A 13,452-nucleotide genomic window follows, 5' to 3' on the forward strand; every position below is an offset into this window, starting at 1 on the left:
ACAGTCCTTAACAGTGTTAGGCTGATTTTGTCTTTAGTTTCACCTACATGCTCTCTCTGTGGATAAATCAGTAGGGTTTTCAGTCAAGCTGGATCCCATCATAAATCAGGGTATAGGTTTAAAATTGTTAAAAGAGTGATTTAAAAAGTGGATGTCCATATTTCCATGAACTTCTGAATTATCACTCTGCACTGGCCACAAAAACATGCAAAGCATCTCTGTGTTTGTAGGTGGCACCTTTTATAAAGCAAGAGGGGTAAAAAATGTAATCTGGTTGATGGTTGTTGGCAAGTCATTGAGGGAACAGTGAGAAGGGGTTGCCAGTGGGAAAGGGCAGTTCAGTCTTTGTGCCCATGTGTGCTTTAAATATTCTAACAGGCTGTGAAGTGCAGTGAAAATTTGCCAGATATGGCTACATCTCTACTGAGAGGCCAAATGGCAAAAACCAATTCATTTCACAGAAAACACCAGGCAACCCTGAAACCATTTTTATGCTATTATTGATCAAGTTCAGACTTTCAGGTGTTACAACCCAGTCTCTTCTTATTGCCGCTTGCAGACATCCAATATGTTGAAGCTTAGAAAATGTAAAAGCACGATCAGGAATGATATGACAACATGAAATTTCAAGGAATCTGCACTACGAGTAATAATATATGTACCTCATAAACCTAAGAAATGATGAGGTACCCCCATGCCTCACATGGGCAGCTCCATCTAGTGCATGGAAATAGAGTACAGTAAGATTAAAAAATAAAGAACTGTTAAAAAGTAACAAATAATAAGGTTTGCTTACTGTTGTTCTTTCTAACTCCAGCAACAGAAGCAATTAAAGTGCATCAATCGGGTCTTTTTTTCTGTGATGGGGATGTTCTCCAGCGTTTTTAACGGCTTGCAAATTCCTATGACTATAATCAGCCTGATCCCACTGTGCTCCCTGTCAGATACCACAATGGCAGTAATCTGGCACCTGCTTGGGTACAAAGCTTGGAAGTGAGGCTGGGTGCCCACAGAATAAAAATTAAGTGTGTTCACTGCAAAGAGGGAGGATCAGAGGGAATTTAGGAACACTGGTGACAGCCTTTTTTCTTCTCTCTCAGCAAGAGAGTCCTCACTACGACAGGTCAAAAAACGCTGCTATTGTTCTGCCTTAAACCTCCCTCTTCCAGATGCAGAATTTCATTTCCAGAAGCAGCCAGTGTGGGGATGTCTTCCAAATAAAGCCAGCTACCTCCATCTGTCTCTTCTGGGCTGCCCAGCTTGCCTCACTGTCAGACTGTTTAAAAAGCAACAAACATTTTCTTGCCTTGTTTTGGTTGAAAATCCTCTTCCCCATTCTTGACTTACACAGATACAGTGCCTAGAGAAGCAGTGGATTTAGATAACTCAAGCTTTCCCTGTCCTTCAAAATTCACTTTAGAAAAATTTCATCATTTTAGTAAAGTACAAGGACCTATGTCACAACTTTATTCATATCAGGAGGCATTTTCTCATGGCCTGTGCTCACTTTGAAACACTCTGTTAGGACTGGAAACAGTTAAATAACTATTGACATTGCTGTCTAACTTAAACATAGACCTGTGAACTAGTATTCAGCATACAAGCTTTGATTCATGAAAACTGAGATGAAAGGAGAGCAATTCAGATAAAGGCTTGATTAAAAATATTGGGCTACATTAGAACTAAATTTTATCTCAGGAATCAAGAGGATGGGTTTGACTAGATATTTGTGATATTGATAGAACACTTGTTAGGCCTCTTACTGCTAATAAGAACTCTTATCACTGTTCTTTCTGCCAACAGAGTGATGTGTAATACTAAATAATCTGTACATTTCTTCAAGTGCTATTATTGCCACTTGCAAGACACAGAGGCACTGAACAGCTTGGCCTCTCCTGTGTGTCTGGGAAGAGCCTAATGTGCTCAATAAAATGGGTTTTATCTGCAGGTCAAATCACACATTTGCCCTTGCTGCAGGATACCTAGTGTGTGCCCCTGCATCTCACCCCATGAACAGGAGACAACAGCTTGGTAAGAACTAAATATTTCCTGCTGAGCAGGGAACCAGCACGGACAGGTCTGAAAGCACAGAGCATCTGGCAGGGCTGGTACAACTTGGCCAGCATCTCTTCAGTGTGGAAACACCTTTCAGTTAAGGTGGGATTCTTCTCTCCTGTGCCTAGCTACCAAAATAAAAACAAAAGCAAAACAAAACAAAAATGTGGAATATAAGTGGAATATAGTCTGTGTTAATAGGCTAGGAGTATTTTGTATTAAATGGACAGAAATGTTTGTGTTCTTCACATATCCCATCCAACACCATCCTGAGGGATGCACGTGTGTAAGCACAGCTGTTCAGCTTACATGGACAACTCCAGTCCCTCTGCCTTTCTCAATACCAGGACGTGAATTAAATGTAGGTCACACTGAGAGTGGAAACACGGACAGTTTCTCACTAAGACCTACCCAGGCATAAATATGAATGCTCAGAAATTTCAGTGCTGCAGATTTTGATCCTGTTCGCATACAATGACTGATAGTGGGAGAAAAAAAATAATCTTACAATTAAAAATGATATTATTATGACAAAGCTTTATAAGGTACAGACAGGTGTAGTGAAGACTGAACTAAGACTGAATTCAACATCAATCCATAGGCAACTACTGAACTCCTGTCTGTGGTCATGATTCAAAGCAGTTCCCCCATTTCCTTCTGGGAAAGCATTTCTATGACTAATGAATGTACTACTTTTTGACAGTATCCTTTCTTTTACTCCTAAAATGACAGCTGAAGAAAATTACAGTGAAACGGTACCAAAGGTTGCTTGGATTGAATCTAATGATATCTAGCAGGCAGTGGAATAAATACCCAAAGAAATGGAAGCATCACTGACAGGGTCATTGAAGCTAGACTGAACAAAGCATCCAAACGCGCAGCCCTGTGTTCGTCTGGAGGGGGCTGCTCCAGCTCTGCCTCCCTGCCCTGCTCAGTGGACTGCAGCCCTAAAAAGGGCCATAAATGCCAGCCCAGCTGCTAGCTGGCCGGAGACCATACAGAAGCAAAGGTCTCTGTAAGCCTAGACCTCCAGCACCACGCAGAGGCGTGTGGATCTGGGAAGAGGCAGGCTGGGGCGTGCAGCCAGCTCTGCTGCAGCTCAGTAGATTATCCCCTCTGGCTCCAGCAGCAAGTACTTCTTCATGGACATGGGGATGGAGAGTAAGGGGACGCCTCGGTGGCATCTTTCTGACAACATCACCCGAATAGCACATCTGCACAAGTGCATGAGTGACCGCGGTGAGTTGCTGCACACAGTGAACAATGAGTCGTAGAAATCCTGGTACCGCTGCAAAACACGAAAAAAAAAACCACAAGAGTATTTTAGGGCACTAAAGCTTCTTTCCTGTCCTCCCTTTCCCCTCCCAACACATGGTTCTTAGCAAGGGTAAAAACCTGTAGAGCTGCCCTGTCACCTTGAGCCGCTCACCGCAGTGGGAATTTGGTTTAGCCAAAATTATGCTTGCCTCAAATATGTCGTGTTTATTATTACGCTTTATTATTACTATTTAGGAGAAAAAGGTCCTTAATGTTTCATTCTGTGTTCACATGATTATTTTTTTTTCCTGAATAAAACTGACCTGAAAAAAACAGTTAGTCTTGCAGTTCCTCTGGCTGCATAGCTCTGCATTAATAATAAAGATGATGTTCCCTAAGCATCACTGACAATGTAAAGCAGACATTGGTATACTTAACTTCAGCACTGAGTTGAACATCCTGAAAAACCCTGGTATTAATCAAGAACTAGCTTTAAAATGGAATATTGGGACTATGCAGATTTCTGAAGTAATGGGATAATTATGTCAAAGACCATCCCCCAATTTGGCACTTTGACAACATCTCTTCCCTCTTTGACCTCATTTTTCATTTAAATTCTCCCTTGTATTTGCAGCTAACCAGTCCTATGGTTAGAAACAGAAACTACAGAAACTACAGAAACTTAACCCATGCAACAGAACCTAAATGTCTACCTAAATATATACCTTGTAATATGGTGCTTTTAAATCAATTGCTGATCTGAAAAAAATATATAAATACACTCACTGGAAGATCTGAAGATACACCAGTCACAGCCAGAATATTTTGCACTTGCTGAGTGCAGGGATATCTGAGCTTCTGCAGCACCCCTGACAGGGAGTGCAGCAAAGGATAATGTCACTATGACACTTTCTCAAAAAAAAAAAAAAAAAAAGTCTATTGAAATCTCCAGGTGACATAGAGATCCATTTATCTTCATTTTATTGAAGGAGATTCAATTTAAAATCAAAAACTTTTTACCCAACATAGCTGGAAAAGCAATATTTTTATTGGAAATAACTTTTTCTGAGAAACTATATTCAACTAAATTGTGAAAACATTTCACAAAATAAATAAATAAACAGTTTGTATGTCCAGACTGTTCTGAACTCTCTTATTCTCTCTTACAAAGATAAACTATTATTTAAAGCCACAGCGTGACCCTGAACATCCCACATCACTGAAATTCCCACTGTCACCAGGACAACACAGAACAATCTGTATTTCTTGATGGTTTTCAGCAGATTTGGATATGGTACCTATCTCAAAAGAAAAAATCCCCAGTTTTGGGCCAGCTTGTGTGAAGTGAATGATATTAAATGGAGAAGTCCAAATCCTCTGGTGTGTTATTCCCTTTCAAAAGCATTCTCAGTTTTCTGTGGCCAGGTACGGAGAACAAATAATAAGCCTGGATTTTACTCAGTTACAACTCATTAAGAGCTTACCTCAAAGACATCATCAGGTATGGCTGCTTTCCACTTAGATGTTGATTTGATGTGCTCGTAGGAGTTGACGACAATCTCCACAGCTCTGGGGTGGGAATGACAGGCCTGTAGCACCTGCAGTCAGGACGTACAGAGACCATGAGCACCGCCAAGAGGCACTGGGGCTAGCCTGGCTGTGAGGACACACAGGGACGGACACGTCTAAAATCAGCTCTGCCTACTAACTTTAGCTCAGAAGAAGGAAATTGTTGCTCACACCCATGGAATAACACTTTGCATTCACACTCTACGATGTGCATTTCTGACCCACACAGCAGACAGGCTTTCTCGGATAAAGCTGCAGAGCATCCCTCTGGGATAAACATCATCCTACACATTTTGCAGATGGGAAATGATAGATTGGAACCGAGCCCCACTCCATGCTATGGGGAAAGGTGGAAGCAGGAAGAGGAGTCCCCAGGCCTGGCTCTCAAACACACTCTAGAAAAATTAGTTGTTTTGTTACAGACAGGACCAGCTCACCCTCAGCTCAGGAGGGCAAAACAAAGTTTTAACATTTTTTTCCAAAGTTTCTGGTTGCTTGGACTGATAAAATTTTATATATACAGTGGAGGGACTGCAAAATTATGCTGAAGGCAAAGGATGAGAGAAAATGAGCCCTGACTAGAGCAAGCTTACCTCATTGCCTGATATCAGAAGGCTACCAGCTACAGTGTTTTGGGCTTTGAAGAGCTGCTGAAATTCTTTGGGAGGGATTTTGCAATTATTGTTATTGTTATTGTTATTGTTATTGTTATTGTTATTAATCAGCTATGAACCCAGGCCCAGAATTTCCCCTTATTTCTCACATTTCCTGAAAACAAGCCCAAGCTTCAGTGAGATCCATTTCAGTTTGAATGGATTTGTATTTCTAAAGGTCAGAAGTGACAAACTGAATCGTCTCAGCTGACCTCCAGTCTTTGGTAGAGGCCAAGAAATATGCATTTTGTACTACCCAGTTCAGCATATTGGAGCCACGTTTGATGAAGGCATGTAGGTTTTCTGAAATGAGAATGTGAATCAGCTCTGAAAAATTAGGCTCGAGCCAGCATTTAGAATTTGGAGTTTCAGGCTGATTAAGAGTGAGTATGGGACCTGCATCTGGTTTTTGGCATTAGCAATGGCAATTTTGCTTCAGGTAAATGATATCAACCTTATAACAGATTTTGGGCATTCTGAGTCCATAGTTTACAGGACTCCTGCAAATCCTGGTACCACCAAACCCTGATGTTAGGGTCTGTCACCCCCCTCCTGTTCCAGACATCCCCTCTCTCCATACCCCTGCTCTGTACAAAGCCACCCATTAACCTTGTGGAATTGCAGAGGATATATCCTGGCTGCTCCGTGGTTCAGCAGCAGCTGGTAGCAGATGTCAGGCTGGGCAGCTGGCCGTACAGACGTCACTTTTATGATGTACTGCAGGGGCGCACAGCCGTTGACATCCATGATGTTTGCCTCTGCCCCTGCCTCCAGCAGCATGTGCAGCAGCACGTGGTCACAGTTCCAGGCAGCTTTGTGGAGCGGTGACTTGAAATCCTCATCTCGGCTGTTCACCTCAGCTTTGTAGTCTAAGAGCATGCGGCAGATGAGGTGGTGGTCTGGGCTGTACGTCTGGTCCTTGTAGTGCAGGGCCCAGTAGGCCGCGCAGGCCAGCGGGGTCTCCAAGTGGGCATTGAGGGCATCCACCTGCGCCCCTTGTTCCACGTAAAAGGCCACGAGCTCGGGGATACCCAAACGTGCAACTGTGTGCAGAGGGGTCTCCTCGTCCTGGTTGTTTGTTTTTATGTTCACATTTGCTCCTGCCAAGGAAAGATGATGGGAAAAAAATAATAATCAAGGGAACAGAATCCCAGTTCAGACAGCTCTCTGCTGGAGCCCTACTACCCAAGGAGATGGTAAAAGATTGCAAATCCTTTTTTTTTTTTTTTTTTTTTCACATCAAAATACAATTAGCAACAGTCAAGGATTCTGCATTGCTTAGGCCTCTGGGAAACCCTCAGAAACTTCACATTCTTGGATCCAGTTTCTGGTGTCATAGCTTGGCCCTTGAGCTGATAGAGGGCCTTATCTGAACACTGCTTTGGAGCAGCATTCAGGTCCTGATCTCTGCATGAAGTGCTTTTTCCTATAAATTAAGAACTGAAGGAAAAAGGAGACCTTTATTCCTACTCTGTAAAATAGCTCTGCTCAAATCTGTACCCTGAGAAAGCTTCCTGCAGCACCTCATTGACTGTGAGCCTAGAAGGACATTTTATGATAGATCCGTAGATGATTAAAATGAAATGAAATGAAATAAATAATAAAATAAAATAAAATAAAATAAAATAAAATAAAATAAAATAAAATAAAATAAAATAAAATAAAATAAAATAAAATAAAATAAAATAAAATAATAAAGAAAGTCTCCAGCTGAGGGTCTAGATCCTGTTCCCAAGCTGTTAACAGGACTGCTATAACTGCTCTATTTGTGCCGAATTTATTTTCCAGTTGAAGCAACAGCACCATCTACTGTGCACTGAAGGGCAGCTGCTGCAGGACAGACGGACAGGAGCCCGGCCCCTGCCTTCTGCCAAAATAGTGCCAGGGCTCCGGATCCTGGGACTTCCCGGCTGCCTCCTTCCTTTCCAGCTACCAGCAATTTGCTCTGAAGAAGTGCAAATTGCTGGAGGAATAGTTCTTAACACTGCTTATTAGAGGAAAGATCGGCGAGAGCCTATTCCCGAAAGCAAAGCAGAACTGCAGTATAGCATATATCATGTATACAATGTATATAGTGTGTGTATAGTTATATAATTTTATTTACATATAAATAAATAAATAAATAAATAAATAAATAAAATTGTTCTCTCCAGCCTCACGAAGCCATTACATGGCCAAAGTTACACTAAAACCGAGCTGTACTGACGGAGAGGGAGAAAGAGGCGTGAGAAATTACCTCTGGGCTGAGTGCTAATCCCACTAAACCACGCTGAGCGTTACTCACGTTACACGGCCCTGAGAGGATCAGCAGCACAGGTCTGGAGGCGGTAAGCAAACCCGGGCACAGATCTGCCCAGCTGGCCGCTTGCCCAGGTGAGAAATGGTTAAACTGCGTTTACCTGAGCTGACCCGCATGAGAGCACCAGTGCTGAAAGCAGGGTGGGAGATGCCAGTGGGAATCCTTGGGACAGGGACAGAAACAAAACCCTGTCTTTGGCTTTTGGGTGTGTGCACACCTGCCATGATCTGCTCCAGACCTTGCCCACCTTGAATCTCTGTTTCACGTGGAGATTTGTGTTTGCAGGGTGCTTTGGGATGAAGGCTGGCTTGCACAGTGCTATTATTCACTCACTGATGGGAGGGTGGAGGAAGCCTGCAGAATACAACCTTTCATTTGCAGCATTTTATAAGAGTACATTCGACTTTTAAGCTTTTCCATGGTAGCAAATTCAACTCCTGCTGTCAGGACTGCTTGCTTTGGGCAGGAGACAACTGGCAGTATTTATTTTCCTTTCTAACAAACAAAATAATATGTATCTTTCCAGCAGAAGAAAAGCGATGTGGTTATTCATTTGGGACTTCAGATTGCCTTGCCCACAAATCATGCCTGGGCTCTACATCTCAAGAAAAACCTTCAAAACATGTAGCCAAAAAAACAACAACACATGTTTGTATTTGCCATGGCACAGTGTGACAAATAGGGGAATCTGTCTACTTGTAACTTAGAGCTCTTGAACTGCCTGACTTTGCTGTACCCCTTGATATCTGTCTTTTATTAGGTCCTGAGACATTTTCCTGTGTAAAGAACACAGTGGAAGGAACAGCAAGTTGTTTATCCATGAGTTATATCTATTCATAACTTCATTTGTTACAGATGATCAACCACATAACGTACATGTATCTTACTCCAGGAAAATTAAATTTTATATAACCACATTTTTTCCCCAGTAGGTGCAGGAGTTTGGTAGCTGGCAATTAAGAGACTGTATGAAAAACTGCATGTTTTTTTCAGGGACTAGTCAAATACAAATGAATAGAATAATTTATCGAGATCAAGGAAACGTGAGCAGCAAAGACAAGGGTAGGGGTGCACTTTCATGTGAAAACTTTTCAATAGTAAATCTAGATGAAGAAGACAGAAACAAAAATAGAGAAGAAACTCATTCAGAGGAGCTCTTCTGCTGAAGGACTGGCTGGGCAGCAGGCTGGAAGCACTGAAATGGGAAACATCCCTGGAGTAAGGGCTGATGGCCAGGGTGAGGGGAGGTCAGATGGGGTGAGGAATCAGGGCAGGAGAAACTTCAGCTGATCAAAGAGATGGGGAAAAGAAGTCTGAGATGAAGAGGCAAGTCAGCTGGGGATGGGACGGATAAATATACGTACTTTGGCATCTCGCCTCCTAAGGCAAGCCACAAGTCATGCCCACCATCTCTAGTCACGCCACGAGAGACTCTCCAGAGTTTTACCTTACCTCTCCAAATCAGCTGCTGGGCGCAAGGCATGGAGGTTCGTGTCGTACAGAAGTGCAGGGGCGCCTGCCCACTCATTGAAAAGCAGTTCAGCTTAGCTCCATGGTTGCAAAGGATCTTGAGGCACTCAACATTTGCTGTTTCACATGCTATGTGGATTGCAGCTTTTCCATTGGGCCGGCAGTTGATTGTAGCTTTGTGATTGAGCAGGACCGAAAGACTCTCCAGATGCCCATACATGACAGCCAGATGAAGCCCAGTTGCCCAGGATATTTTTAATTTGTAGCTAGGTAGCCAATACCCTGTATGAAACGGAAAAGCATTACCATCCTTGGCTAAGATTTTCCTTTGGATTATCCACCTACTGAGAACAACGGAGGAGGAAGAAAAGGCTGGAGTTTTGGCTTAATTTGCCATAATTTCACCAGCTAGAGTTTAGTGCACATGTAGTTCTCTCAAGCATAACTTGATTTTCATTAGGTACTTTTCCTATGTGCGCTGAATAGCCTGTCTTTTGGAGAGATAATTCCCATGTAGATGTACTCCAAAGGCAGCTTTTGTTTTTCTGGTGACCTCTGGAGACTGAATGATGATGATGATAATAATAACAATATTATTATAACAATAATAACAATGCAAATATAATAATATTTATATAATAATAATAACAATAATTATAAAGGTTTAGTGCATTTGAAATGCCACTAGCTAAAAATATGGGGGAAATGGGCTCTTCAGTCTGCCAAAATCTAAACAAGTAAGAATAAAAAGGAGTAAGTTGGAATAAGAAGGCAGTATTTACTCAGGCCAATGACTCAACAGACAGCTTATCCTGCTGTTTCTGCGTGGGAGACTGCAGGATCATGCATGTCAGGAGCTGGATTCAGACTCCTAGTGATGCATTGCACATAGATGACCCCTGGCAATGTGGCTGCAGCTGTATCACAGACCTTCTGCCAACTACGGCCCCTGAGGAGCACGGAGTGAAGAGTTTTGATGTTGATGTAAACTTGGTGGAAGAGCCAAATAGAAGCAGGGGCAGCTTAGTATGAAATTTGGCTCCAAAATGTTCAGATTTTTCATGGATTTTTTTTTTTAAACTTATAAACAGGTGTAAGACCAATATTTGTTCCCAAGATAGGACTACATGTTTAATGCAGTCTCTAAAGTGATTACTGTAATCACTTGTTTAATATATATATATATATGTATATATAAAGTAAATGAAAACAATTCTGTGCAGAAAAGCAGGAGAAAAAAAAAAAATCTGGGTTTGATTTATTTATATCTACTTGGACAAATGCCTGGTAAAATACTGTTATCAAGAAAAAGACAGAAAAATGCTGCAGATGTGTAATGAGGCCAAATTAATTCAGACCTTTGTTTCTGAGTCATTAGTTTTATACAGTTTTTCCACCTTAATTTCTCATAGATACAATTTTTGCAGGAATCATATGTACTGCATTAGACAGGAAGAGAGATGGAGAGGAAGGAAGAAGACAGAAACAAACCACTGGTGGCAGAGAGAAACACCTTTTTCATCATTTGTCCCCAAACTAGATGCCAGGTAGGTGGGCTGTATCCCAGAGTCTATGCACGCAGCACAGCAGGATGCTGAAACTGGATCCCCAACTGAACTCACATTTGGTGTTCCCCTTGTTGGGAACACCAAGGGGGAACTTGGTGTTGGGCCTGAAGATATGTAGATGCCAGCTATAAATGATGTGAACAGCAGGACAGTGATCCTTAAAAGTCAAGTTACCCCTTTATACAGCCACAGTTTTCCTGCCTGAGACCACCCTTTATTTCCTTTACTTGTGCTGCTGCAGGTGAGCATCTCCCACGTCTGCTGCCCAAACCCACAGACATCCCTGAGCCCAAGGGGATGGGACCTGGCACTGAGCAGGAAGCAGACACAGGCTTTGCAGGAGGCCTCTTTAAGCTCATCTGTTTCTTGGGGTGGAAACTAGCAATGGTGCATGAAAGGTCAGTGTCCTTGGCAGCTCTCAGCCTCTTTTGCAAGAGAGGAAGCCCCTCTGACACCCACGGCATCTCCTTCCCACTGCATTGCTTACGGCAGAGCTCAAGTTGTTTGAATGGTGGAGCTTAATTTTTCTCCCCTCTCCCTCCCCAAGGAAATCCTCCTCTTAAATCATGGTTATCTGGGATTCAGAACAAAAGCAAAATTTGCATTGTAGCTGATAGGGTGCCTTCTGCCTTTCAGAAAGACACAGCAGGTATACTGCTGTGATTTAGGCCATAGGGTGCATTTATCTCTTTTTCCAAAAGAAACGAGTTAATTCTTGCTGCCAAATGATCTACAATTAAAAATCCCATAGTCTTAAACTACAACCAGAACACATTTTAGCCTGCTGAGGGCAGAAGAGCAGATATTTTAGGATACACTCATCGTTGTGTGGGTTAGCTCAGATGCTGTCCCCAAGGGAAGTAAGTCATGACTGCATCATCCTCACCCTTATGGAACCAAAAGAACAGCAGCTGTTCATTAAATAGGAGGTAAACACAGAAAAGGGGAAGGGGTGGGATGTTGTCCCTCCTTTATGCCACAGGGGAGGAAAAAAAAAAAGTGCGTTTGCTGTGCTGCTGAGACTGGAGGTGTTTATCTCCACGTATGCCTAACTTCTGGCGAAAGTTGGTCATTGCTGCTTTTCAGATACTCACGAGGAGTCTGTTAGCAAGTAGGTAATGAAGTCTGTTGATTTCAGCAGACAGCAAACTTGTTTCATTGTTTTGAACTGTAAGTTTCTGGAAACTCAGTATCTGGCTGACAGCTGGTTTGGATTTTCTACCTTCCAGAACAGCTGAAATGTCTTCTCTGTTTTTGTTTTTGTTTTTTAATTATTATTTTTAATTTTAATCCAAAATATTTTGATAAACCAGCAAATCCTCGCTTTCTGTGAGCTTGAAAAATACAGCTCCTCCTATCCAGTAACATTCAAGGTCCATAGGTTTTCTTTAGCTCTCCTAAGCCAAGAAGAATTCACTGTACTATATTGTAAACTGCAAATGGAAGAGACCGAATATTTTGTTTCTGAACTGTCTGTTTATGTGTTGGGGAACATGCAAGACATTTGTACACCACACTTAGCCTGCATGTGTCTATTCTGGGCTTTGCACTCTAATTCTCTGCAAGGAAATGGCAAAGGACCCCACTTTCTGGACTTCCCTAAAGCTACAGCAGCTGCCCTGGTGGCGTGGAGGCTGGTGCTGGTGTCTGGCCTGCCCTGCACCAAGCCCTGCAGCACAGCTGATAAGCTCCCCTGGGGTGACCGCAGCCGTATGAGCCTCCTGACATTGCTGCCCATGAGTCAACTTAGGCTGCAGCTTTAGGAGGGGCACGAGGCCACAGTTCCTGGAAAACTACCTGAACCCATCTACTTCCTGGCTTGTGAGTGCTGCCACGTTTACCTTGTTTATAGGATGCCAGGATCAGGTTTTCATCTTCCACTTCAAACACCGTGTCCACGTCTATTTTCTTTTGGTTCAAGAGCTCTTCCAGTGTCTCATAGTCATTGGACTTCAGGGCTTCGAGGAAAGCCTTTTTCACCAACTTTGCAGCTGCATTTCGAGTCATTTTCCTCTCCGTGTTCTCTCCTTCTTTGCATGTCTCCTCCAGATCCATTTCCAAATGTATTTATTTGTGCTGTGAAGAGGGGTACACTGAGGTCCCTATAGCGCAGTTACATGCTGAAGTTCCTGAAGACCAGAAGGTAATTTTATCACTTGGTCATGCTGATCTGCTTGTTCTATTTATATGAGGAGCATTTCAGGCATTGAAATACCACTCTTAGATATCACCACACTCTTTTTGTGAAAGCGAGGACAGACACACTAGCAATAAAACCAGAATAAGAGATATCTCTACAGGCTTTATACACATAAAGCTTCACTAACCACGTGGCCGCCCTCTGCTCCTGCTATTCACTCACATTAAAAGACACTACGTCCTTGGTGCTGTTTCTCAGCTGGAGAAATACTTATATTTCCTTTCATAGTTACCATTAGTGATTTATTGACTGAAGAGGGATGTGGTGCTCGCTCTGCAGAAGCCTTTTAGCTAATGCATTTCAGAAAGAAAAAAATAAAAATCCAAGGCACTCTTCCTGTGGGACAGCATTCATCCTGTTGGTGCCGCTTGCATTCCTCCA

General features: G+C 42.6%; 1 protein-coding gene across 1 annotated transcript; it reads right to left on the reverse strand.

The window, feature by feature from the left end:
* Positions 1 to 2,575: 2,575 nt before the first annotated feature.
* Positions 2,576 to 12,926, reverse strand: ASB4 (ankyrin repeat and SOCS box containing 4). The gene is made up of 5 exons (XM_005010941.6): positions 12,713 to 12,926; positions 9,286 to 9,585; positions 6,144 to 6,634; positions 4,797 to 4,910; positions 2,576 to 3,343 (listed from the first exon to the last, which is right to left on the reverse strand). Exons 1-5 carry the CDS (start codon positions 12,924 to 12,926, stop codon positions 3,155 to 3,157), a joined length of 1,308 nt encoding a protein of 435 aa, XP_005010998.3. The 3' UTR covers positions 2,576 to 3,154.
* Positions 12,927 to 13,452: the final 526 nt, after the last annotated feature.

This window comes from Anas platyrhynchos, chromosome 2, assembly GCF_047663525.1.
Source record: "Anas platyrhynchos isolate ZD024472 breed Pekin duck chromosome 2, IASCAAS_PekinDuck_T2T, whole genome shotgun sequence".
NCBI lineage: Eukaryota > Metazoa > Chordata > Aves > Anseriformes > Anatidae > Anas > Anas platyrhynchos.